At 58.2% G+C, this 22,970-nt stretch overlaps 10 protein-coding genes across 10 annotated transcripts; 3 read left to right on the top strand and 7 right to left on the bottom strand.

Annotated features, from left to right (window-relative positions):
• Window positions 1-45: 45 nt before the first annotated feature.
• Window positions 46-888, bottom strand: B0I36DRAFT_255474 (uncharacterized protein; the record flags this gene model as incomplete). The annotated part of the gene is made up of 2 exons (XM_046150879.1): window positions 46-504; window positions 607-888. 2 exons carry the CDS (start codon window positions 886-888, stop codon window positions 46-48), a joined length of 741 nt encoding a protein of 246 aa, XP_046005362.1.
• A 529-nt stretch (window positions 889-1,417) lies between these two features.
• B0I36DRAFT_378127 (uncharacterized protein) lies at window positions 1,418-2,537 on the top strand (the record flags this gene model as incomplete). Its single annotated transcript, XM_046160637.1, has 2 exons — window positions 1,418-1,939; window positions 2,025-2,537. 2 exons carry the CDS (start codon window positions 1,418-1,420, stop codon window positions 2,535-2,537), a joined length of 1,035 nt encoding a protein of 344 aa, XP_046005363.1.
• A 405-nt stretch (window positions 2,538-2,942) lies between these two features.
• On the bottom strand, window positions 2,943-4,715 carry B0I36DRAFT_397968 (uncharacterized protein; the record flags this gene model as incomplete). Its single annotated transcript, XM_046161598.1, has 2 exons — window positions 2,943-4,467; window positions 4,586-4,715. The coding sequence occupies 2 exons, from the start codon at window positions 4,713-4,715 to the stop codon at window positions 2,948-2,950; spliced, it is 1,650 nt and encodes a 549-aa protein (XP_046005364.1). The 3' UTR covers window positions 2,943-2,947.
• A 790-nt stretch (window positions 4,716-5,505) lies between these two features.
• B0I36DRAFT_355620 (putative sarcosine oxidase) lies at window positions 5,506-7,146 on the top strand (the record flags this gene model as incomplete). The annotated part of the gene is made up of 2 exons (XM_046157456.1): window positions 5,506-5,554; window positions 5,636-7,146. 2 exons carry the CDS (start codon window positions 5,506-5,508, stop codon window positions 7,144-7,146), a joined length of 1,560 nt encoding a protein of 519 aa, XP_046005365.1.
• Window positions 7,147-9,023: 1,877 nt separating this feature from the next.
• B0I36DRAFT_389307 (uncharacterized protein) lies at window positions 9,024-9,477 on the bottom strand (the record flags this gene model as incomplete). Its single annotated transcript, XM_046161313.1, has 2 exons — window positions 9,024-9,132; window positions 9,207-9,477. Coding segments are annotated over 2 exons (378 nt in total), but the record flags the coding sequence as incomplete, so codon positions are not given.
• A 1,605-nt stretch (window positions 9,478-11,082) lies between these two features.
• B0I36DRAFT_206882 (fungal-specific transcription factor domain-containing protein) lies at window positions 11,083-13,667 on the bottom strand (the record flags this gene model as incomplete). The annotated part of the gene is made up of 7 exons (XM_046148852.1): window positions 11,083-12,208; window positions 12,289-12,467; window positions 12,548-12,780; window positions 12,844-13,078; window positions 13,226-13,338; window positions 13,425-13,473; window positions 13,599-13,667. Coding segments are annotated over 7 exons (2,004 nt in total), but the record flags the coding sequence as incomplete, so codon positions are not given.
• Window positions 13,668-13,951: 284 nt separating this feature from the next.
• B0I36DRAFT_338669 (ankyrin repeat-containing domain protein) lies at window positions 13,952-15,679 on the bottom strand. Its single transcript, XM_046155794.1, has one exon. The coding sequence runs from the start codon at window positions 15,421-15,423 to the stop codon at window positions 14,200-14,202; it is 1,224 nt and encodes a 407-aa protein (XP_046005368.1). The 5' UTR covers window positions 15,424-15,679; the 3' UTR covers window positions 13,952-14,199.
• A 778-nt stretch (window positions 15,680-16,457) lies between these two features.
• Window positions 16,458-18,130, top strand: B0I36DRAFT_49664 (uncharacterized protein). The gene is made up of 2 exons (XM_046162969.1): window positions 16,458-17,842; window positions 17,915-18,130. The coding sequence occupies exons 1-2, from the start codon at window positions 16,562-16,564 to the stop codon at window positions 18,047-18,049; spliced, it is 1,416 nt and encodes a 471-aa protein (XP_046005369.1). The 5' UTR covers window positions 16,458-16,561; the 3' UTR covers window positions 18,050-18,130.
• A 19-nt stretch (window positions 18,131-18,149) lies between these two features.
• B0I36DRAFT_378131 (Sodium/calcium exchanger protein-domain-containing protein) lies at window positions 18,150-19,591 on the bottom strand (the record flags this gene model as incomplete). Its single annotated transcript, XM_046160638.1, has 2 exons — window positions 18,150-19,163; window positions 19,421-19,591. The coding sequence occupies 2 exons, from the start codon at window positions 19,589-19,591 to the stop codon at window positions 18,150-18,152; spliced, it is 1,185 nt and encodes a 394-aa protein (XP_046005370.1).
• Window positions 19,592-20,316: 725 nt separating this feature from the next.
• B0I36DRAFT_209890 (UbiA prenyltransferase family-domain-containing protein) lies at window positions 20,317-21,306 on the bottom strand (the record flags this gene model as incomplete). Its single annotated transcript, XM_046148891.1, has 2 exons — window positions 20,317-20,655; window positions 20,788-21,306. Coding segments are annotated over 2 exons (858 nt in total), but the record flags the coding sequence as incomplete, so codon positions are not given.
• Window positions 21,307-22,970: the final 1,664 nt, after the last annotated feature.

Consider the following 22,970-nt stretch of genomic DNA (forward strand, 5'->3'; position numbering starts at 1 on the left):
GAATACTCGACAGCCCGCACAATCAAATCCATGGCCCATACTGAGTCAGCCTGACCATTCTACAGGAAGCCTTCTTGCAAGCCCCGAGTAGAACCACAGGCCCATGGTATACACATCGTAGACGGGCACTCCCACGGCTCGCTGGATAGCCTCGGCAAAGGGCGGCATCTGCGTGCATTCCAGCACAAGCGCACCGACTCTTTCAGCGCCCATCTCCGCCCTCAGTGCCATCGCTTCCGCGACAAGCTCTGCCTGTAGCTTGCCGTGGCTATACTGTTCGCCACGAGCAACAACCCCGCGCAGGTGCCCGTCATCAGGACAGCCACGTATCCGCACTCGCGACGGGTCGATCCCGACTGCCCGGAGATGCGACTCGGTCAGCCTGCTGCCGTCGTATGTCAGGATCCCGACGAGCTTGTCTGGAGGGAGCAGGGCGGCTATGCTGGGTATCTGGACGAGAGCGGAGGTGCAAATCGGTATGGGCACACGTGCTGCCAGCCTGGACTCGGGAGAACAGCCGCCAGTTAGCTGGCCCAGTTGCTTATGAAAGTACAATGCACATCACAAGAGTTGTCAACGATAGCAATAAACCAAAGACCAAACGACTTGCCTCGGCTGCGCATTCGCAAGGAAGCCACAGCTAGTGATAACGCCCACGGCGCCTCTTTCTTTCAACCGGCATGCAGCCGCAACAACACGGTCTATGAACTCTTCATCGTACGGCGACGACGAGACGATGGTGGACTCTCCAGAACCCGGTACGAGCTCCTTGATCAGAGAAAACGGCCACGTGCGCTCATTGAAGGGGTCGCCAGGAGGTCTGTGGATGTCCACCTCGACGGCCAGGAACCCGAGGGGCGGTAATTTGGGCGGTGCTGGCGTGCTCATCGTGGTCAAATGGTGTCGGTCGTAGACCAGACGCGTGACTTGCTGGCTACCTTGACGCCTGACACGAGCAATGTTATGCCTGGCGAATTACATAACACGTCGATGGACTTTGACTTCCGTCATTGCCATGATCCGATGGATGATGGGTCGAGACTATCGAGTCACCCGGAGCCACGCTGCCGACGGGCATTGTCCATATCGACCAATCACGGGGGAAGCCGGGCGTGGCGTTGGGGAGGTCCTCGCCGGGCTCCACCGACCCCGGCCTTCTCCAAGGCGGCGGGTGCCGGTCTCGGCAGACCCTGGCTGAGGAGGCATGCCGATCGCTGTTGGGCTGAGGGGAAATTCCCGATGCCAAAAGGCGACAATTCAGAAAATTGGCTGGTGGTGGCGTCGTCTTCCAGGGCGAACCTAAGCAAGCTACTCTTTCCCTCGTACCTTGGGGGAATTCACTTCCAGTCGACATTGCAGCTGTAGACAGCATCATTTTTGTTCCTGTACCGTAATCTTTGCCCTCACTCCATACGCCATGCCGGCCACCTCCAAGCCGCACGTCGTGTGCCTCGGCGAGCCCAGGTTCGTGGGCGCCGACTACCTCGCCGACTTCACTCAGGACTTTGACTTTTCCGTCCTCGACGCGACCACCCACGACGAGACCAAGGCCAGACTGCCGGAGCTCATCGCCAAGAAGGGCCCCGTGGACGCCTTTGTCATCCGCATGGGCACCCCGCCCTACGAGCCCTTCTCAGAAGAACTGCTCGCACCTCTACTGCCGTCCTGCAAGATCATCACCTCCGCGTCAGCCGGGTTCAACGAATTCCCCGTAGAGTGGCTCGGCGGCAAGGGCATCGTCTTCACCAACACGGTCGACGCGGTGGCCGAGGCGACCGCCGACATGGCCATGTTCCTCACCATTGCGACCCTGAGGAACACCTCGGCCGCGGAGCGCAGCGTCCGCGCGGGCACGTGGAAGGCCGCGCCGGGGCTCGTGCCCGCGCGTGACCCGTCCGGTCTGACGCTGGGCATTGTCGGCATGGGCGCGATCGGCAAGGTGAGCAGTTGCAGCAACAGAGTTCAGCTCTCCTTTTTGGGAGGAGACTTTGGGATCATTTGCTAACCGAAATTATCAATGCCAGTACCTCGCCAAGAAAGCGCTCGCCTTCAACATGAAAATCAAGTACTACAACCGGCGCCAGCTCTCCCCCGATCTCGAGTCGAGATACAGCGCCACATACTGTGCCTCGCTCCACGAACTCCTCTCCTCGTCCGACGTCGTCTCCATCAACTGCCCCCTCAATGCCGAGACGACGGGCATGATCAGCACGGCCGAGTTCGCCGCCATGAAGGACGGCGTCTTCTTCGTCAACACGGCGCGCGGGGCCGTCGTCGACGAGGCCGCGCTCCAGCACGCGCTCGACTCTGGAAAAGTGTGCCGCGCGGGGCTGGACGTGCTGTGCGACGAGCCGAATGTGGACAAGTGGTTCCTGGACGAGGCGCAGCGGGACAAGGTCGTCCTGCAGCCGCACCTGGGCGGACTGACGGACATGGCGTTCCAGAGGGCCGAGAGGGAGTGCTTTGAGAACATCAAGGCGTTTTTTGCGAAGGGGGAGGCGAACAGCCCGGTGAATCTGCAGTATTTCAAGAAATAGAACTCTTCAAATAGCGAAGGAATCAAAACAAGCGTTTGGGTAATTGTTATTATGATCAAGACAATTTTCAAGGGTGTCGGTTGTGCTCTAGTGTTCTACCTAGTAAGCACCCGTCCTTACAAACGGAGTATAATGGCGAGAAGCGCTCTGATCAGGATACCCTCATTATGCTCGTTTGCCCATTGTCACAACTGCCACGCACGTACACGTCACTTGAAAAGATGCTCAAGGGTTCTGGCATTCTGCAATCAACGGTGTATCGCTTCTACGGGCTCACTCAAAAACTAAAACAACTGCACGCAACGGCTACTTCCACAACTGAACTTCACCCTCACCACAGGCAGACACTCACGGACTGAAATCCGCTCTGACAAACGGCCACAAAAAGTCCAGCGCCCGCTTCTCCTCCATCAGACAGAGCGTGTCTCGCTGGTAGCACTACCGCGAGTGTCCCCAGCCTTGGTGGTGATCCCATCCTCCCCAGCCTCGACATCTGCATCCTTGCTCGACGCCGCCTCCGAGTCCAGCACGACCGGTGCCGCCGCTGCCCCCGCGACCCGCCTCTCCTTCTGGAACCGGCGCGACTTGCTGTGGATCTCCCACCAGGGGCCCTCGAACAGCGCGTTGGTCGACTCGAGGCTGAGCCCCGTGGTCTCGGGCACCGCGAGGAAGATGTAGACGACGGCGACGAAGCACCAGCCCGCAAAGAAGATGAAGGCGCCCCAGTTGTCCATGCTGGTCAGCATCGAGGGGGTGCCCTTGTTGACGCCGAAGTAGAAGAGCCAGTGGAAGCACTGGGAGATGGCGCTGCCAAAGGAGCGCAGGTGGTTGGGCCACAGCTCGCCCGTGAAGACGTAGGGGAGCACGAGCAGGCCCACGGCGTAGCCGAAGCCGTGGATGAAAATGGCGGCCACGGCGGCGCTCGAGGCCGCGGGCGTGACGGTCGCGTACGTGTGCTGCCGGATGTACACGCCAATGTACACGTCCGAGAGCATCTGGGTGATGATGCCGATGAAGAGGGACTTGCGGCGGCCGAGCATGTCGATGAAGAAGAAGGACGCGATGAGCGTGTAGAAGAACTTGGCGAGCGAGTACATGGACGAGAGGAAGAGCGACTGCGTCGTGCCGCCGCCGATGCCCATCAGGCTGAGGATCGGGACGAGGTAGCTCGTTACCGAGTTGGCGCCGCTGAGCTGGGCTAGGGCGTACGAGATAAAGGCCTGCTGGACGCGGCGCAGGTTCGCGGGTACGAGGAACGTCTCGCGGACCACCGTCTTGAACGGGAGGCCGCCCTTGCCGGCACCGCCGCTGTGCTTGATGTCCTCCTCGACGTCGATGATCTCGCCGGCCACGCGCGGGTGGTCCGCCGGCAGGCCGCGGAGGGCGACCAGAGAGCGGACGGCCGCCTCGTTGTCGCCTGTGAGGAACAGCCAGCGCGGGGACTCGTGCATGCAGAAGAAGCTCAGGCCGATCGCGACGGCCATGACCAGCATCGGCACAAAGAAGATGATCTGGTACTGGAGGGGCCCGGCGGGGATGTGGAGGAACACGCCGTACACGGTCATGGTGCTGAGGAAGAGGCTGAGCAGCATGACCACGCTAAACCACACCGCGATGAGCCCACGGATCTCGGTCGGGGCGACCTCGACGAGCGTCATGGGTCCGATGACCGTCAGGGGTCCGATGCCCAGGCCAGAGACGATGCGAGCAGTGTAGAGGGCGCCTGTGTTGCCAGACGAGACGGTGGCGATGAGCTGGCCGATGATGTAGATGGCCATGTACAACCGCATTGACCAAAGACGGCCGAGCCGGTCATTGAGGAAGAAGGACAGGCCGGCACCCACGCCGGCGCCAATGTAGACAAACGACACAAAGTTGGAGATCTCGGTCGGGTTCGTGGCAGACGTGATGCCAAAAGCCTGGCTGAAGCCTGGCAACGAGGGAACCAGCGAGGACGAGCCCTGGTCCCATGCTGTGAAGGGGGGAGTAACAACAGACGTCAGCAATACGCTCTGATCTATTGTGATAGCCGCTTTGGATAAACCTACTGATCGCAAAGCCGGACCAGGCATAGCCTGCTGCGGTACAGAGCAGCGACTTGTTCAAGATGAGCTCGCGCGGAGAGTTCCTGATGTTGGCAACGTACTTGCCAAGCGTCGACTCCTGAAGGAAACCCATGTTGTCATCTACGCAACTGGCCGTGAAACACTATAGCGAAGTGATGCGTCTAGGCTCAGGCTCTGTGAAGCTCCCTCACGAATGTAAGAGGAATGCACTTCTGGGTCACAAGTCGAGATGAAGGTTGTGGGCCACTGCCGACTTATGAGCTTGCAATCAGCGCAGATGCACAAGTTACCAGGGCTTTGGGCACGTCTGCTGCGATACCCCAGACTTTGTTGAGTTCCACTACTGTGCTTGGAGAAAGAGATATGCTATCGTCTCCAGGGAGAGTCGTTCCGCTGGGAACAAGCATTGACCCAGGATGTCGCCATGTAACCTAGGCCACAGAAGGCATGGTGCCACGCGGTCAGTGACACTGAACGCGCCTGATAGGAGGTTACCGACCGCCACGAGGCCTGTGGAGCAGGAAGAAGCCGGTGGTGGCCAACTGGCGAGTCATGGTCCCGGGCCCACCAATGGATGGGTAAAGTGGTATCGTCCTCCGGAGTCGCAGTGCGATCCCAGACGGAAGGCTCCGTCATTGGCCAATCCTCCTCAACCCCAATTCCGCTATCTTGGCCCGCTGTCAAGGCACAAGGGCCTCCAGAAAGTGGTCAGCCTGCATGGTAGTGGACCCCATCCCATTTGGAGATCCCCGGAAAGTGTGTTCAGTTCGTGAGAGGCTCAACTGGCCGGTGCATGAGAACATTGCGTTGAGTTTTCAAACCCACGGTGATTGTGAATGCAGTCATTCGCTTCTTGACACAGACAATTTTCGCCGTTCGTCAGCAACAACAAAACTACCACAATGGCGGTCTCACCACGCAAGCAGAACAAGATTGTCATTGTCGGGGCAGGTGAGCACGCGGCAGCCTTTCCGTATTCTCTCAATCTCTTGTTCTACAAAGACTGTCACCACTGACACAACATCCGTCCAGGCATCTTCGGCCTCTCCACGGCCCTCCACCTCGCCAAGCGCGGATACACCGACGTCACCGTCCTCGACCGCCAGCCCTACCACAAGACCCTCTACTCGTACTTTGCCGGGTGCGACGGGGCGTCCGCCGACATCAACAAGATCATCCGCTCCGCGTACGGCAGCCAGACCGACTACCAGGAGCTCACCTTCCGCGCGATCGAGCAGTGGAAGGTATGGAACGAGGAGCTCGCGTCCGGGCAATGCGTCCCGCCAGGGATGACGAGGGACGACAGGGTGTTTTACAACACGGGATCGCTCTCCTTCAACGACACGCCGGAGCTGCCGGCCTGGGAAGTCGAGACCCTGACGGCCATGGACGCGCATGGACACGGACACACGCAGTTCGCCACGAGCGATCCGGCACGGGTGGCGCAGGCGGAGCGCGCGGGGCTCAACATTGATCCGTTCAAGCTGAGGGAGAGAGGAAGGGCGAGTCGGGCTGTCGGCATCCTCGACTCGAGCGGCGGCACGGCTGCGGCAGATAAAGCCTGCCGCTTCGCACTGCACAAGGCGGGGAGTCTCGGCGTCAAGTTCATCCTCGACCCCGTAGCGGGGTATTTTGAGTCATTATGCTCCGAGGGCGACAAGACAGATACCACTTCTCCTAGTGCGACGGGGAGGATAGCAGACACGGTCGTCACGGGTGTCCGCACGCGCGACGGCAAAACACACCCGGCCGCGCTCGTGATAATGGCTTGTGGCGGCTGGACGCCCACTCTTGTCCCCTCACTTGACGGCCTGGCAGAGGCCACAGGAGGATCCGTTGTGCTCATCAAGATCCCCCGAGACCGGCAGGATCTCTGGGCCCGGTTCGCGCCCGAGCGGTTCCCGTCGTGGATGTACAAGATGCGCGATGGCGCCGAGGGCGGTCTATACGGGTTTCCCCGTGACGATGAGGGATACGTCAAGATTGGGTATCGCGGAACAAAGTACACGAATCCTATCGCGAGTCAGGGCAATGGAGATGAGCGAGACGAAGAGAGGAGCACACCGGTCACACGATGGTCTTCGCCGTCGCTATCGCCGTCGACATCAGCCGACGACCAGAGCAGCCGGCTCACCCAGATCCCCGCACAAGCCATGCGCACGATGCAGCGCTTTGTGCACGACTTCCTCCCCGAGCTGGAGCCGTTCGGCATCGCGATGACACGGATGTGCTGGTACACCGACAGCTTCGACAACCACTTTGTCGTGGACCGCGTGCCGGCCACTAGGGGTCTGATGGTTGCGACTGCGGGGAGCGGGCACGCGTTCAAGTACCTGCCGATTCTTGGGGACTGGGTTGTCGACGTGGTGGAGGGAAAGAAGCAGAGAAGTGTTACTGAGTCGTGGAAGTGGCGCCGGCTTGGAGAGGGTGCCACCCCATACAACGTGTTGATGGAGGGTAGTGCTGGGCCGAGGGCGTTGAAGAATGTAGACCTCTATCCAGACGGGGAGGATCGGGCATTGCATGCCAGAGCAAAGCTGTGAGCATGTAAAGAAATGGATCAGGCAGCAGTGACTGTCCTATTTTATCGACAGTGTACCTGATAAAGCCAGCAAGCACCATCACGTTCGATACAGGTTAAAGCGAGAAAGTACTGTTCGCCGCGCCATTCCTGGTTAGTACCTGCCGCCATTTTAGGTGGCATGGACAGAGAGCCAACTGTGCATTGAGGTAGACAGTCCTTTGTGAAGGCTACGTCATTGTGCTCAAAATGGCTTGATCTACGCGTTCTCGTCCGCCCACGAACACTCCACATGGCTATAATCTAAGCTTCATTCAGTCCTTCACAAAAGAGTAACTTGAGAAAAGCTTTCAAGTACAGAAGCCGACTTCAAATCCCTCGCAGCATGAAAAACTCCGGAAACAGTTAAGAGGAAGTTAGCTTTTAAACGCCAGATTACGCAGACAGTACGAAGATCAATATTGCAGCAATACTTCGAAAGTGGAAGAGGTCAGTACAGGTTATTCCTCCTGAAGGTTGCACTCTATATTAACTTGATGCTAGTTGTTGCAAATACTCTTCTTCAGGCTACTGGAAAAACGCCATCGGCGTAGCCGACAAGGCTGTAGTTATGGACTTTCTCTACCGTCTTTGCGAAACCTATTGTACTAGGGCAAAGAGGGATGTGCCGATCAGTGAGGGAACAACCCGACCGCATAAACATCTCGGTACATGTATCCGGCGTGCCGGTGTTGCCGATCCCGATTGTGGTGGTCAACGTCACGATTGCGGTGGGTGCCCGTAATAAAAACAGTTTTCTAGGGGAGGGGGAGCCAACTTCAACAACAGGGGGCTTGGGGATCCGCTTGCATGAGGCATGAACTGATTGTATCGGTGAGGACAGTTTTTAGATGTTGCATCCTGGATTCTGGTATTTCTGGAAAATGTAGGGAGAGCGGGTGTTTCGTCGGTTTTCGCGATGCAGTTCTCTGGGGCTTTGTGCATCCCTTGCTTTTAGCTTGTAGCTTGAGAAGGCATACTTAGCTGTTCTTTCCATGAGGGGTTGACTGATCATACTAATTTGATTTGAACGGTATATCTCTGTGACAATCTAACTAACATGGGGTCAAGGAGAGAAGAACAGAGGACCATGTGGCCAGGCCAAATACAAGGGCGGGCCATGCTGACGCAACCATCAAGTAAGCACACGATGAGGGACAGCACGATAACCATTGCCAAGGAGAGTGATCATGCATACATGATAGCCATTCATTGATCCATGCATGATCGATCAGAAGGACTATCATGAGTAGTCACAATGGATATCGTGACCTAACTGAAGGACAAAGGATATAAGGATTAAAGGCTTCCATAGTTATCATGGTATGGCCTTTGTACTTCAGCGATCAATCTAAATATCATTTCTATTACAGCCGATCTAGTTAGTCAATCGTGCAGAGTGATATAGAGACACAATACAACTCAACCCGAGAGTTTACGATACACCACAACGTCAGTATTGTTCGAGTGTCTATTCATCCGATAAGACAAGAGCCAATTGTAAGATGTACCATAACACGGCAAGTTCTGGTGGGTAGGGCGGGGGGGGGGGGGGGGGCGCAACGGACTGGTGCACGGACATTATCCACGATATGTCATAAGCTGGCTCTAAAACGTCCATCATTGGCACAGTAGGATGTTGAATTCACTCAACAACATACTTAAATCGGAATACCATTATTTGACTACTATGTCCCTGCACTTTGCGTATAGAGCTTCAGGTTCCTGCCACAGAAAACCGTGCCTACGGAGAGGCTGGGTGAAAAACTGTGAGGAAGCTTGCCGCTTGTTAGTCGCTTGTCCGAAATGATTTGGCTTGTTGTATGACCTTTCTCTTACAGTCTCAGCACTTTCTAAGCAGCGCAAGTGACTCCAAGAGACTTGACTCCTTCCCCAACATCGTAACAGTCGTCGAGATTCGTAATTCTTCCCACTTCGGTGTTGCAATTGTCCCACTTGTACTTGACCACTGCAGGGGGTTCTATACTCAGTGGACATTCTTGAAGCTGGGCTCCGGGTCTGGAGCGGAAGATTGTGACTTACGGCGGCAGACGCCCTGCCTGTTCTGGATGCTCACTCCAATGTAGGCGGAATCAAGATTGATGCATGACCCTCTGTTGTAGCTCCTCGTGCCTCCGTATGACTTTTTGCATTGGTTGGAGTTCCAGAATTTGATCCCGATATCTGCAGCCATGACCTGGAAGTCTCCCTCGAGCTCAACGGGAATCTCAGCAGGGATCGCGCCACCAAGAACTGGAGCAGAGAGAAGAGTGAAGGCCGCAAGAACCGTGGTGGTGAGGTGGTTGAAGAGCATCTTGATAATGGTGGAGAGAAGGCTGTACAAGCTATTGATGTGTTGTGAGGATGAGGAAAAAGAATCCTGAGTACGAGGAATAGAGCTTCATATTTATACTTGATAGACTGACAAATGTCGGCTCTGGCCTTGGCGAGGAAACTGCGTCAAAGGCGCCATGGTCCGTCACGCACGTAACCCCAGCTCCATCTCACTCACTGTATCTCTTCTCTCAATGCTAATACATTGGGAATTTTATGCTTGCACGAAACGGGTTGCACTTCACGAAGCGCTATGTTTAGAGCAGAATGCGCCACTTTTGAATAGATGTATATCACATTTGCGGTGCATTCTGATCATAACTGGATCCAGTGATGTATTTATGTGGCGCAACCATCACTGGTGCAAGAGTATTCACCGCTCAAATGCCGCCAACCAATCCCAGCTGGATACCGTAGCCTAAGTCGTCACTGTCATAGCCCCCAATAGGCTTACCTCCAACCCTTGTTAGAACCGAGGTTTTCTGCAGATGTGGATCATATAGCGGCACATCATCCAGGATATATACGAACTATGCATGCTGGCAGCAAAGCTACTTGCCTGCGAATCCAATCAGAACTCGAGCTTGCTATAAACACGTAGCTGGACCACGACGCCACGGTTATTAGGGCTCCTTATGACGGTTCGAGCTTGCCAAGGTAGCAAGGGTGAACATTTCGCACATGGTTGCTTAGGCTAGGACTATGCGCCTTACAAGCAGCTTGGCAGGCAGCTTAAGCGGCTGCCTGCTGCCAAGCCGCATGAAGCGGGAGTGCCTAGGTCTTCATGTAACATTGCTTGTTTATCCTAGTGCCTTAGCCGCGGCTGACAACATCCTATTGTAAATGATGATGTGATAGGTTGCGGAGAGTGATTGAAATTTTTCGCGGCGGGGACTCGTAGTAGAAAGGAGGTGGCGAAGTGAAAGAACTGTAGGGCCTCAGCTAAAAGTTTCTTGTGTTAGAGAAGAATCTATGACAAGAGTGGTGAAGAGCGGGGTGGACGAAGGTCTATTTTAAGTACCAACTCGTGGCGCCGAATGAGGTATAGCGCGGAAGTGGAAACCACGCTGAGCCCGTCACAAAAGCCGCCAAATCCTGCGGGGACGACAGCACGTTCTCGATTACATGATAAAATGTGATTAGTCTCCTGTTATTGCAGTCTATGCGGCATATTTACAGTAACAGAGAGGAGCGCCATTCATTCCATTGTGAATTACATGTTCGGTCCATGTGTTCCGTCGTCATCAGCAGGAACAAAGTCCCGTATGCCCTGCAAAAGTCCCTGGACGAGCCACTCGGACTCGGGCGGCACATCCATCACCATCCCGTCAACATCCAGAAGGCCGAACCCAAACAGGTCATCTCCAAATCCACTCGCGTGCGGCGGTCCTGAACCAGAATCTGCACTCCCGCCACTCCCCAATGGCTCGATCCCATCATACGCAAAACCGCCTGCTCCCACCAAGAACGGAGCACCGGCAGTAGGCTCACCTGCCACATGCCCACACGAGTTCTCTATACTCCTTTCTCTTAATCCTCCTGCTCTTCTTGACAGTGGCGGGCCACTACCGCCTCCCACACGCTCACCACACAACATACTGATCGTCCGCTGCGACAGCGTCTCAAACAGATCCCGGTAGGCAGTAGCCTGGCTCCACCGCTCCGCAATGATGACGAGCACCGTGTTGCACGCCATGCTCGTGTTCATCACATCCCGCAAAAGCGCGCCACCACCACCACCACCACCTCCTCTTCCTCCTCCTCCGCCTCTCATCCGTGTCGCGGCAGCGGCAGCCTGCGACCGCCAGATGCAGTACAGGAACGTCAGCCCCGCGAGGAACAAGATGTGCAGCGAGCCCCACGTGAACTGGATGCTCGGGTTCTGGTACAGCCGGCGGTAGAGCAGGCAGACCTCCCTCGCGCGGCGGCAGCACTCGGCGACGGCCTGGTCCACTGCTGCTTCTTCCTCTTGCTCTTCGTCCCCTACGTCCTCATGGCCCTCGGCATCGGCACTGGCGGTAGCGGCGGTGGCGGTGGCGGCGGATGGCGATGACACGTTGGCGCTGCGGCTAGCCAGCAGTGGCCGGTTCAGGATGAGGATGGTGTGGTCGTATGCGAGCTGGAACCACTCGCGCGAGGCGAACACGGAGAGCGGCGGGTGCTTCTGCTGCTGCTGCTGCTCCGGGTCCTGGTCAGAGAAGTCCATAAAGTACGGGGTTGAGGCGTGCCACTGGTCAATCTCCTCGCGTAGCGATCTGATGGCTTCCCTTTGCGATGATGACGATGACGACAAAGATCCAGCTTGTGATCTCGGGCTATAGTGGTGGTATACCGTGTCGATGATCTTGGACCACAGGCGCCGCAGCTTGATGGCGTGGATGAAGCCCGTCACCGTGCGCACTGCCGTCGTCGTCGTGGCCCCTCGTATCTGGTCTCGGACGAGGCTACTACTGTTATTGCCGCCGCCGCCGTCACCGACGATGATGATCTTGTCATCGTCCACGTCCAGGGGCAGCTCCGCGGCAATGGCCGAGTCGGAGATCCCGACAGGCCTGCCGAGGATGAACGCCGCGACGCGGTCCAGGTCGTAGGCGACCCAGAAGCACCGCTTGGATATCTCGGCCGTTAGGGGGTTGGTGTGCCGACGCAGCGCGGTGCTGCGGTGGTATCCCAGCTCCACGCACTGGCGAATCGCCATTCCTGATAGCTTCCTGAGTACAGAAAAGTGTTTCAGTATTCGCGGCTTTCTATTATGGATCAGGTGCCCTAAGACACAGTCGGAAGCTCTTACCAGAGACTGACACCCACGGGCGAGCGAATCGAATACAGCGCGCAGCAGAGGATGCTCTGTATCGACTCGAGGCTGTCCATGTCCAATACAGGAGCCTGGTGGTCCATGGCCCGGAGATAATACGCCTCGGCGGCATCGAACTGGCCAGGCCCCATCGCCAATGATCCAATTGCATAAATCTGTCGAGGTCGTCAGTACTTCCGTGACGCCTCCCAGGGTCAAACACCATATCATGATCCTTCAAGCCAATCTGACGCACCATGAACACAAAGAACAGCTCCAGATCACCACAAGAACCCAGCTCTCCCGTCTGGCTCGCCGCGATGCACTTCTCCTCCCACGCCTGGAACGTCGGCCGATGCAGGAACGGATACTGGGGGTGTATGTTTGTAAAGTACGCCCGCGACAACGACCTGGCGAGCGACCGGGACGGGAACCGCAGCAGCAGCGGCGTCGATGTCCCGCTCCCGGGCCCGCCGCCAGCAGCAACGACTGCCGAGATTCCGGCAGCGGGACTGCTGCTGCTGCTGCTGCTGTGGGCAGGTGCGTCATCACTGACCACAGAGGTTCCGCCGCCACCCGCTTGGCGCCGCGATAATCCCATGGTCGTGCTCACGATCCTCGAAAAGGACACCGCGGAGGAGGGCCCGAAGTAGTGCGGCTCCCTGCCCGCGGCGCTGAGGCATAGCAGGGCGACCTCGTTGGAGAGCTCGTCGAGCTGGTCGTCGTCTGTGGCCGCGTCTCCTCCGTCGACAGACCCAAGACGTGCTGGCGGTTGCTGTGCTTGCGACTGCGACTGCTGAAGCTGTTGATTCTGCTGCTGCCGTTGCTGTTGCTGTTGTTGCTGCTGTTGTTGTCGCTGCTGAGCCGGGTGCAGAAACTCCTGGGCGATGCCGGCGGCGGCGCCTCCGTCGTCGAGGAGGTGATCTGTCGCGACGTCCGGCCGGGCCTGCTGGAGGAGAGACTCGAGGTACGCGACCCGCATCTCGAGGGACTGCATATAGTTCCTCGGCCGGTGGAGGCCGGTCGCCGGGTCCTCGACGAGGCATTCTGTAATTACATGAACCAAATCCCCGTCCAGTCAGCCCGTGGCCATCCAAGCAAATAAACCCGAGGCAGGACCAAGACAGACTCACCACGCGAGTTGCGGACGCAGTTCTGGCACTTTGGACTCTGCCCATCGCACTGTTTGATCCCGGATGATTTCCCCAGTGTCAGTCGTGGATACTTGGCGCTCAAATGATGAGATGGCAGCCACACGGCCTGCGGAAACTGGAGAATTTGGGTTGTGCTGTGCACAGTGGACCGACCTTGAGCTTCTTGTGCTTGCAGCCGATGCAGGCCAGCATTGTCCTCTCCCCGAGCCGCGCGCGTTTCGCCGATGGGGACTCCATTGGGACCGGCGTGAGTGGTGCCGTGCGTGCGTGCCCGAGTGGTGATTATGTCTCAGTGTCCACACCCATGGACACGATACGGGAAGTGCTCCGGCCACAAGGGGGAAGCGTGTGTGGAGAATAGTGCTCCGACGGCGTGGAGAGACGGGCAGTTGTCAGTACTAGTGGGTCTCCTTTCCGGCTCGGGGTGTCGTGTCGTGGCGGTAATCGCCGATATCGCATCTTGCGAGTTCAAGCGCTGGTTATCTCCGGAGCTTTTTAGACATCACTTTGTATGCGATCACGCTATGTGATGTGCCAATGCACGGCAATTTGAAATTGACTGGAATAGCATATGATGAAACCTGGTTCAATCCCTGGCAGAAAGCCCGAGGTCGTAAAGGAAGACAGTGACAGTGGTGGCGGTTCAGAAACATCCGCTTCGAAAACTCGCAAAGCATTCTGCTCATCTTGCACCACAAGGCCGTGCCTCTTGTCTCTCTGGCTGCGAGGAATCATACAATCACATTGAACAAGATCAGGCAGGCTGTGCGCATTCCAACAGTCGCTGCTCCTCGAGAAGCTCCTCGAACCCGGCCAGCCAGCCCTTGAGCTCTGCCCAGTCCCTGGCGTTCCTTCGATCTGCTGCCCTCTCGTCGCTCACGGCACAATCATACCCTATCTTCCTCAGCACCAGCGTTGCACAGCTCGGGCACGCACGCGCAGTCACATACGACCACGCACTCCGCCCGCCCTTGCACTTTACCGTGGCATCGCCCCCAGCATCGAGCAGGAACCGGAGGAGGTCGTGGTACTCGTCGCGGCCGCCGCAGTCCCCCTGCCGCCGAGGGCCATGGCGCCCAAAGTGAAGATGGCAGAGCAGTGCCGTGTAGCCCTCGACGACGGTCCTGCGCTCGAGGTCGGCGCCGCCGTTCTCGATGAGGATGCGCGCGGTCGCGGAGCGGCTTCCCACCAGCCCACCGCTGCAGTGGCCCGTGATTGCATGGTGGAGGGGCCAGAGCCCCCTCCTGGACGAGTATCCGTTGACGAGGTTGTCGAGACGCGCATCACCTCCCAGCTGGTCTTCGCCCTGGTGGCGGCACCTCTCCAAGTCCAGGAGAATCCTGGTGACTTCCGGGTGACTCCCGAGAACGGCATGCATCAACAAGCTCCAGGTGGGGCGATCACGTTCCTTGGGATCGGTGCGTGGGCCGAGCATGGAGGAGTCGGTGGACTGCTCGAGCAGCAGGCGACGTATCATTTCGACATCGCCCATGGTCACATATTTGTGCAGCGGTCTTGACTTCATGGACCACGGGATATCACGCAGGGGATCCGTCAAGTCCAGGTAAGCGAGGCCGCGGGCAAGCAGGAAGCACAGCTTCGCGAGCGCTGCGCCGTCGCCGGGGGAGGAGTCGACCTGCTCGGCAAGCCGAGTGGTTAGACAATTGTCCCGACTCTGCCAGGCGCTCAGCCCTGCGCCGTGGCTGTCGAGGAGGTCAAGCATGGTCTCAAAGGCCGCCTGCGAGGGGATGCCTGTGATCATGGTGAGGAACTCGTCCACCTCGTTCTTGTGCGGTTGCAGGGCACCGGGGTCGGCTCCGTGCTCCAGCAGCAGTCTGGCGACGTCGAAGTGAGCACTCCGGATGGCCAAGTGGAGCGGCGTCTTGTTACCCCAAGCATGGGTCCACGCAAGGCGGTGGTCGTCAAGGCCGTGGCCGTCGGCAGCCACGCCCGCCTCACTGAGCAGCATCTCGACCATCGGGCGATACCCGAGATGGGCCGCGACGTGCAGCAGCGTCAAGACCTTGTCGCACCTGCTGGACGATGAAGGGGGCAGGCGGCCGATGCTGCGTAGCAGGAGGCGGACGGCGGCGGGGTGGTTGAAAATGATGGCACAGCGGAGGGGAGACCAGGTCCAGTTGTTGGCGGCGTAGTGGTCCAGCACGCGCTGGCCGAACTCTGGGACAGACCAGCCAGGCTGCGAAGCGGTGGCAACTGTCGCGCGTGCCTTGTCCCGGGCGCTGCGGAAGGGCTCGTCGGGCCGGAGCTCTGCGGTGGCGCCGGCGCCGGCGGCGAGAGCGTGTTCGATGGTGGCCATGTTGCCGGAGAGGGCGCCGTGGAGCAGAGCCCAGCTCTCGGGCCCGGTTGGTGGCTGGCCGGGGACGCGGTCGTACCACGTCCCGGACGGGCGAAAGGCGACATCGACGCGCAAGATGTCCTCGCGGTAGAGCACAGGCGTCACGATGGCGTGGAGTGAGCTGTGGGCGCGGCAGAGGGTGCTCATGTCCTGGAGGCTGTCGAGCTGGCGGGCGACGAGGCCCACGAGCTCAGCAGGCAGAGCGAGCAGGGGCTGCGTTGTTGTCGTCGTCGCCATGGCGGATGGATGGACAGCGAGGCCATCACCAACCAGATGTGGCCGCCGGGTGCTGGAGGGAGATCATGTTGGGCGTGATGACACGAGGTCAGCTCCTCGACATCAGCAGCAGCCGCCGGCAGCCATGATTGGCTGGGCAGGCTGGCTGATCGAAGTGAGCAGGACGGAAAGCAGGATGGGAACCTTAGTTAATAGTACTTGACCAAAAGCAGGCAGACATGCACATCAGACAGGCAGGCACGACCGGGGGCTGGCCCAAGTGGAGCAGCCAATCGGCGCAGCCTCCGAAGATGCCCCACCCAGCCCCCGGCGCGGTTGCCCCGCGAACACAAACGGCCCTGGTCGCTTATCTAAGCACACTGTTTTGTCCAGAGACCTGCATGCACACACATCGGCGACCACCATCATCCGTGGATTATCATTATCACCACCAGCATCATCAATCTAACGGGCAATAACCCAAACAACAGTGTCGCTAAACAGCAACCAATGCACATGTGAGAGAGCAGCGACCCCGGTGGCAATGGACACGGCCGCCGTGCACCACTGGCTCTCGTCCATCCCAACACCCACAAAGACCCGACACCAACACCCACAGCAACATCCTCCGCCCTCCAAGAAACGGGCCCGCGGTCTCGTCTCGCCGCCAATGTCGACAGATCGCGACAGCTCCCCCCCCAAGCGGCGCCGCCAGGCCGACAACAGCGTCGACAACCGCGACGACCCGTTCTACGACGACCAAGCAGGCGCATTCCAAGAAGAGGCCACTCCACGCCCGGCCAGGTCCTTGCGCCTCTCGGCCAACGACGCACCCTCGATTGCCAGCTCGGCCTCGTCCGCCTCGCACACAACCTCGCGCTCCAGCTCGCCGCGGAAGCAGCTCGCCGGCCTGCGCACCCTCCCGGCAGCCCAGGGCGGCGCAGAGGTGTGCACCCTCGACATTGAAGACGACCGCATGCCCGCAGACCTCGCCGACCTCGTCCTCGCGCTCCAGTCCCGATCGCCGCTGCTCTGTGACTCGATGCGCGACCAGGTCCAAGCCCACTACAGAGACACGAGAGCTGCCCGTCAGTGGCGCGATCCGTCCCTCTTTGCGCCAGAGCGCAGGTCGCTGGGCCACACACCACAACCCGCTTTCGCCGACGATATTGTCCGCCAGGCCCGAGAGTGCGACCGGTACATGCTCGACGAGGCGGCCTGGTCCAGCATGGTGTACTACCCCTTGCTGAGAGAGATATTTGCGGCTACAAGGTCGTCCCAAGGCAAGAACGACAACGGGGACGCAACCACGAGTGCACAGCTTCTCGCAGACTTCGCCGTCGTCCCGTGCTCGTCGGCCTCCATCATCCCACGGTACCGCATGCTCGCAACGCCCTTTAAGAAGGTGGACTTTGCGGTAGCGTACCATCCGCGGGAGGAGCACATCAACAGAGAAGCCGCCCCACCGAGTGCTCCACGGCACGACAAGCTCAAGACGCTCATGCAGTCCACGCCTTCTCCAGACCAGAGTCTCAACCACACCAGTTATCCGGGCCTGTGCGACCGGCCGGTGGTCCTGTCGATCGAGGTCAAGCGCACCAACGACAGCGCCGACACGGCCAAGCTGCAGCTGCTCACCTGGCTCAGCGCCCAATGGAACAAGATGGACGAGCTGTGCCCCGATGCCTTGGAATCGTCGTCGTTGTCGTCGTCGTCGTCATCGCCAGCCGAGCCAACGAAGCCGACATATCTGCTTGCACTCCTGATACAAGGGCATGACTGGAGCTTGGTGGCGTCCTCGAGGGAACCCAAGGGAAAGAGAGTGGTGAGTTTGGTTGCATTCCCATGCATCTAAATATTGTGATGTGTAGTAGCTGACCATGGTTGCGTACCGCAGATATTATGGCACAAATTGCCCATAGGAGACACGCAGACGGCAATGGGCGTTTACAAGATTGTCCAGCAAGTCCAGCAGCTTGCATCTATCGCCATGGTCCCGTACTGCAGGTGGTTCCAAGCTCTTGGGGGATGAAGCACCATTCGAGAGAGGAAATGATTGATCGCTTGATCTCTCCATATTTACACTCGATCCCACTTCGCATGTGCTCCACGCCAGTCCCCATCGCCTAGCTTTACCACACACGGTGGACCACGATAAACTCGAGCAAAATAAAGCCCACGTATGCGGCCAACATGGCCCCGCCGGTCCAGCGGCACCACCTTCCGCCGAACCAGACCGTCGCCGTCATCCATAGCGTCGACCCGAGCAGCACGAGCAGTTCCGCGTCCGTGACGCTCCCCGCGTCCAGGGCACCCTTGCTGTCAACCATGATGATGCCCACGCACAGCGACAGCAGGAAGATGTTGCTCCCTACGCAGTTGGCCACGAGGATGCCCGTGTGGCCCGTGGCCCCGCGGCGCATGCTCATCAGCGCGACAAACTTCTCCGGGATCGTGGTCGCGACGGCCAGGACGATGACGCCAAACAGCACGTCCGACAGGCCCAGGGCGTCGGTGATGTTGGTCGCGGCCTGGGAGAGGATGTACCCCGCTAGGGAGATGGCGAGGAAGCCCAGGACGAGGTGGTACGTGTGCTGCAGGAGTTTGTTGTGGTGTCGTGTCTGCCTGGCGGCGTGCGCTGGGGCCGGTGGTAGAAGCGGTGTTTCCTCGTCGTCCGTGTTGTTGTTGTTGTTGTTGTTGTTGTTGTTGTTGTGGGCTGTCCTCTCGGGCTCGCCATGCACGCTGCTGTCGTCAGAGTCCGTGTCAGAGTCAGAGTCCGAGTCGGAATCCTCTGGTGCCGTCAGGACACCGCGCCCTATCGCAACGGCAACCACCGAGACATACACCCCAAAGCCCGCAATCAAGACCGAGCCGGCTACGGTCCAGACCAGAGACTCCCGAAAATGGACAATGCCAGCCGTGAAAGCGGTCAGGACGAGTAACACGAGCGAGTAGATCCGTGAGCTCCTGTCGAAGCGCACAACTTCCCCGTCGTCGTCGTTACCCGGGAGAAAGTGGTCATCACGGCGGTAGAACAACAGGCCCAGCGAAAACGCGCCGAGGATGTTTGATACCGCGGCGCCGACGACGTTGCCGAGCGCCAGGGAGGACCGGTTGCGTGCGAGCGAGGCGACGACTACCGCGAGCTGTTGTCGTGGTTGCAGGGGCACCGCTGAACAGTCAGTCAAGTCAAATAGCAAACAACCCGAAAAGCAGATTTCTCTCTAAGACCAGGCATGTACCATGCAATGACACGTGTGATCGGCTTGCAAGAATGGATATGCAAAATGTTATCTGATGTGACGTAGATGGGGCAGTCTGATATGCACGAGTGAATGAAACAAACCCAAGGAGAAAAGGAAACAAGGACATATCAGGAAACTGAAACTGGAGCTGAACTGACCTCTTCCCACTCGGCGCCCGCCGTCAACAGCCCGATGAGCGTCTCCGACAGGCCCGTGCGGCGCGCGACCGCGGCCGTGTGGTCGATGAACTTGTCCGCGCCGGACTCGAGGAGGAACAGGCTGGCGACAAAGGCCGCAGCGTTGAACGCGATGGCGTTGTTGTGCAGCATGATCTTCTTTGTGTGTGTGTGTGTGTGTGTGTGTGTGTGTGTGTGTGTGTGTGTGTGTGTGCGAGGTCCTTCCCAGCAGGATGGATGATGATGGGTTCTCTTTACGGCCTGAGGACAAGGCCGGGGCTCGTGAATTCCTCGAAGGCTAGGATGACCGCATTAAGCCACGTCCCCGGATTAGAGCGATTGGGCGAATTGGACGCAGATCACGACACTTGGGCTCTGGTGAAGATAGGAGACGCGGTGAGTCGGTCGTGTGGACCGTCCGTTCGTGTTTTTAGGGGGTCCTCGGATTATGTCATCGCTCTCTCTGGTGAGAACTGATTACGACGACAGTGTTACTTTAGCGTCTGGGTCTGGTTTTGCTAGTGTATAGCATAGCATTTAAAGCACTAAAAGGTCGTGTCGTGGTGATAGCAGTGCAGCACTAAAATTGTTTGCTCGCGGACCTTTGACGTGAGGACGCAAATAAGAGTTTTTTCATTGGAGTAAGTGACCATTAGTGTACCATGCTATGCACTTTTGTGGAAAATATGGTGTAGTGTTTTCCAGGCGTCCCAGAACCAAGATGGTATACCTGCACCTGCCCCGACCTGTCCTCAAAGTCTAAGGTTCGAAAAACTGGCATCCGTATACAAGATGGATGCGTCCCATGTAAAGTCGACTCTTTGTGCAATAACTCTGTACTTCCTGCACACTCACTGAGCGCCACCCCCCGCAGCCAGCGGCAGCAGAAACAACACAGCCATCCACAAGCACCACAGCTTCCACACAAGCTCGTCCGTCCCCTGGTCCCGCCTGCTCCCGTTCACCACCGTCAGCCCGGCCATGAATCCGCCCAGCAGGACCGGCGGCATCCAGCAGATCCCCAGCGGCACCACCCAGAAGCGCAGGCACACCACGGACCACGTGACAAGGCCGGCCGCGAGCGCCCAGCGGCTCGGCATCTGCCCGTAGACGAGCGGCATGGTCCTGCGCCCGCGCTCCCGGTCGCCCTCGAGGTCCGGGAAGTCCTGCGCGTGGATGGTCGTGGCGACGATGAGCGCGATGAGCAGCGTCCATCTCTGCAGCAGCAGCGTGCCGGTGCCTAGTGCTCGACCGTCAACACCGCCGGGAGCACTACTACTACTAGTGGTATGAGGGCCGCCGTCGTCCAAGAGCCCGCTCGTGTCGCCCATCGTCATCGTGCTGGGCACGAGCGCGCCGAGAGCACCCCACCCGAAACATGCGAGCCCGGCGGCGTTAAGCAGGTTGCGCTGCAAAGGGCCCGCCGAGCTGCCGTCCAGGTCGTTGTACACCCACATCAGGCAGATCAGCACGCCCGCGGGGGCGACGTTACCCAGGACGACGCTCAGCACGAGGCCCGCCGGCACGCCGAAGCGAAGGAGGCGCTGAGATTGGGAAGGGGTGATCCGGCCGGCTGGGAGGGGCCGCCAGGGCTTGTTGAGCGAGTCTTCGAGGATCGAGGACGGGAGGCGCTGGTTGGCGATGCTCTCGAGGAGGACGTGCAAGTAGAGCCATGCCAGCATGAGGAGGGTGCGGGTTGGGGTGATGCTTGGCAGGGTGGAGGGACGGATCGGGGACGGGTCACCAGAGGCAGGAGTTGGCAGGCATGACGATGCTGCGGCCAGGGCAAAGACGGCCTGGGGGACGATAACAGTCTTGACGTCGCTCTTGTTGAAGAGGAAGAGGGTGTGGAGGTGGTAGAGGAGAGATTCATCCTTGTTGCTGCCGGTCGTTGTATTTGTGGTAGGGGATTTTGGCGAAGTTGTCATCGTAGTGGAATTTTGAATCATACCGTGTTCGGCGTTCGCCAGCGGTCGTTTCTCAGAAGTGGTATCCATGGTCAGGGTGGCCACTGACGAAGCAACGTCGTTAGAAAGAGACAAGTATACTGGGAGAGCAGGTGGTGTGTCATGAAGTTGTGGTATGAGATCGTGTTCAGATTGGGTGTTGTTGGACATTTATATCAATGTATCAGGCATCACTTTCCAGACCAGAGTACGGTCAGCCTCGGCCGGCTCTGAGGAAACACTATCAAAAGAGACGCATGCCCAAGACGCTCGTCAGGGACTCTAGCTGTCACGAGTACAAGGTTTGCGTGCAAGGCACCTATGTTTGGACTGGTCTGCCGTCGTCAGCTGGGGCATCTCCCTATTCGCGTAACCGTTGTCTCGCGTCTACTGCTTCTGCCGGCCCCCATCATCCCTGCCTGTCAAGTTGATGGCCCAGCAGATGCAGCACAGCCCAGCACGCTGTGACCATGTCTTATCGCCGAAAATGGGGAACGAGCGCCTCGGTGCTGATACAGAAGTCCGAAAACTCATGCAGGCCAAGGGTCCTCGCACGGCAGAGAACAGTCGCAGGCGGGATGGAACCAAGGCGTTGTTGCTAAGCGCCACGCAGATGTGGTACGACGCTAAGGTAGTTGGAGGTCCACATACTCGGGGCCCACCGTCAAGTTTGCACTTTTCGTGGCGTCACTAAATGCGTCTTGGCCAAAGGTGACGTGACTGCTGTTTCTGCCAAGGGGCTCAGGCCTTTGCTTTGAAGGTCTGCTACGCAGGCGACACGCGCGCTCGATTCGTCTGGAAAACAACTCCCGCCATGTAAGCCCGGGCAGGGCATGCCAAGTCGCTGTTTTGGTCAGCAATCACCATTGGAAATCGTTCAGAAGACTCACCAGATTGGCATGTTGCAGGGATTGTCGCGTTCCTGCCAAAGAAAACGCAATTCAGCACGGCATGACTATACCTGTATGCGAGCCTTCATTCGTCGGTGCAACGCTCCTCCTAAACCCCCTACCCTGGCACCATCGGCCGCATGCAATATCTCGGGCCTCCCCAACTTCACGGAGCCCACAAGGCTGCAATGCAAAGCTGTCCCACGTCATATTGGCGCTCATCGAAGGACCTCGATAATTTCTGTTTAAGTAGATATGGCAAGGAACTGTGACGGTCGCAAGTACTTCGAAAACGCTGCTTTGCCGTGCAATGAATAAAGTATCTCCAAACATAACTGGTCGGATTGACTCAGATCCCTGTATTTCCTCCACTGTTTTCTCACCGGAGCCTCATTGGCTCTGAGAAGATACGACGTCGTCACCCTTACCCTTTCCCTTATCTCTTCTGGTGATTTATTTCTAGCGTTTTGCTGCTGCAGAAAAGCGGGGTGACTTGTATGTCAGCGGGGATGACACAGTCCCGTGGAATGTTCCTGCAGGACGCCCCCTGCCATATAGAGCCGGGTTGCCGCGAGACTAGGCAGAAGTTTGTGGTAAATTTTCTCCCTTTTTTCTCGGATGCTAAAATCTTGGGTGGTTTGAAAACGGGCAAAAACGGCAACAGCATTGATGTTGCCATGCTCACCAGAAACATTT

The sequence above is a fragment of the Microdochium trichocladiopsis genome (genome assembly GCF_020744255.1).
Source record: "Microdochium trichocladiopsis strain MPI-CAGE-CH-0230 chromosome Unknown B0I36scaffold_13, whole genome shotgun sequence".
Taxonomy (NCBI): domain Eukaryota; kingdom Fungi; phylum Ascomycota; class Sordariomycetes; order Xylariales; family Microdochiaceae; genus Microdochium; species Microdochium trichocladiopsis.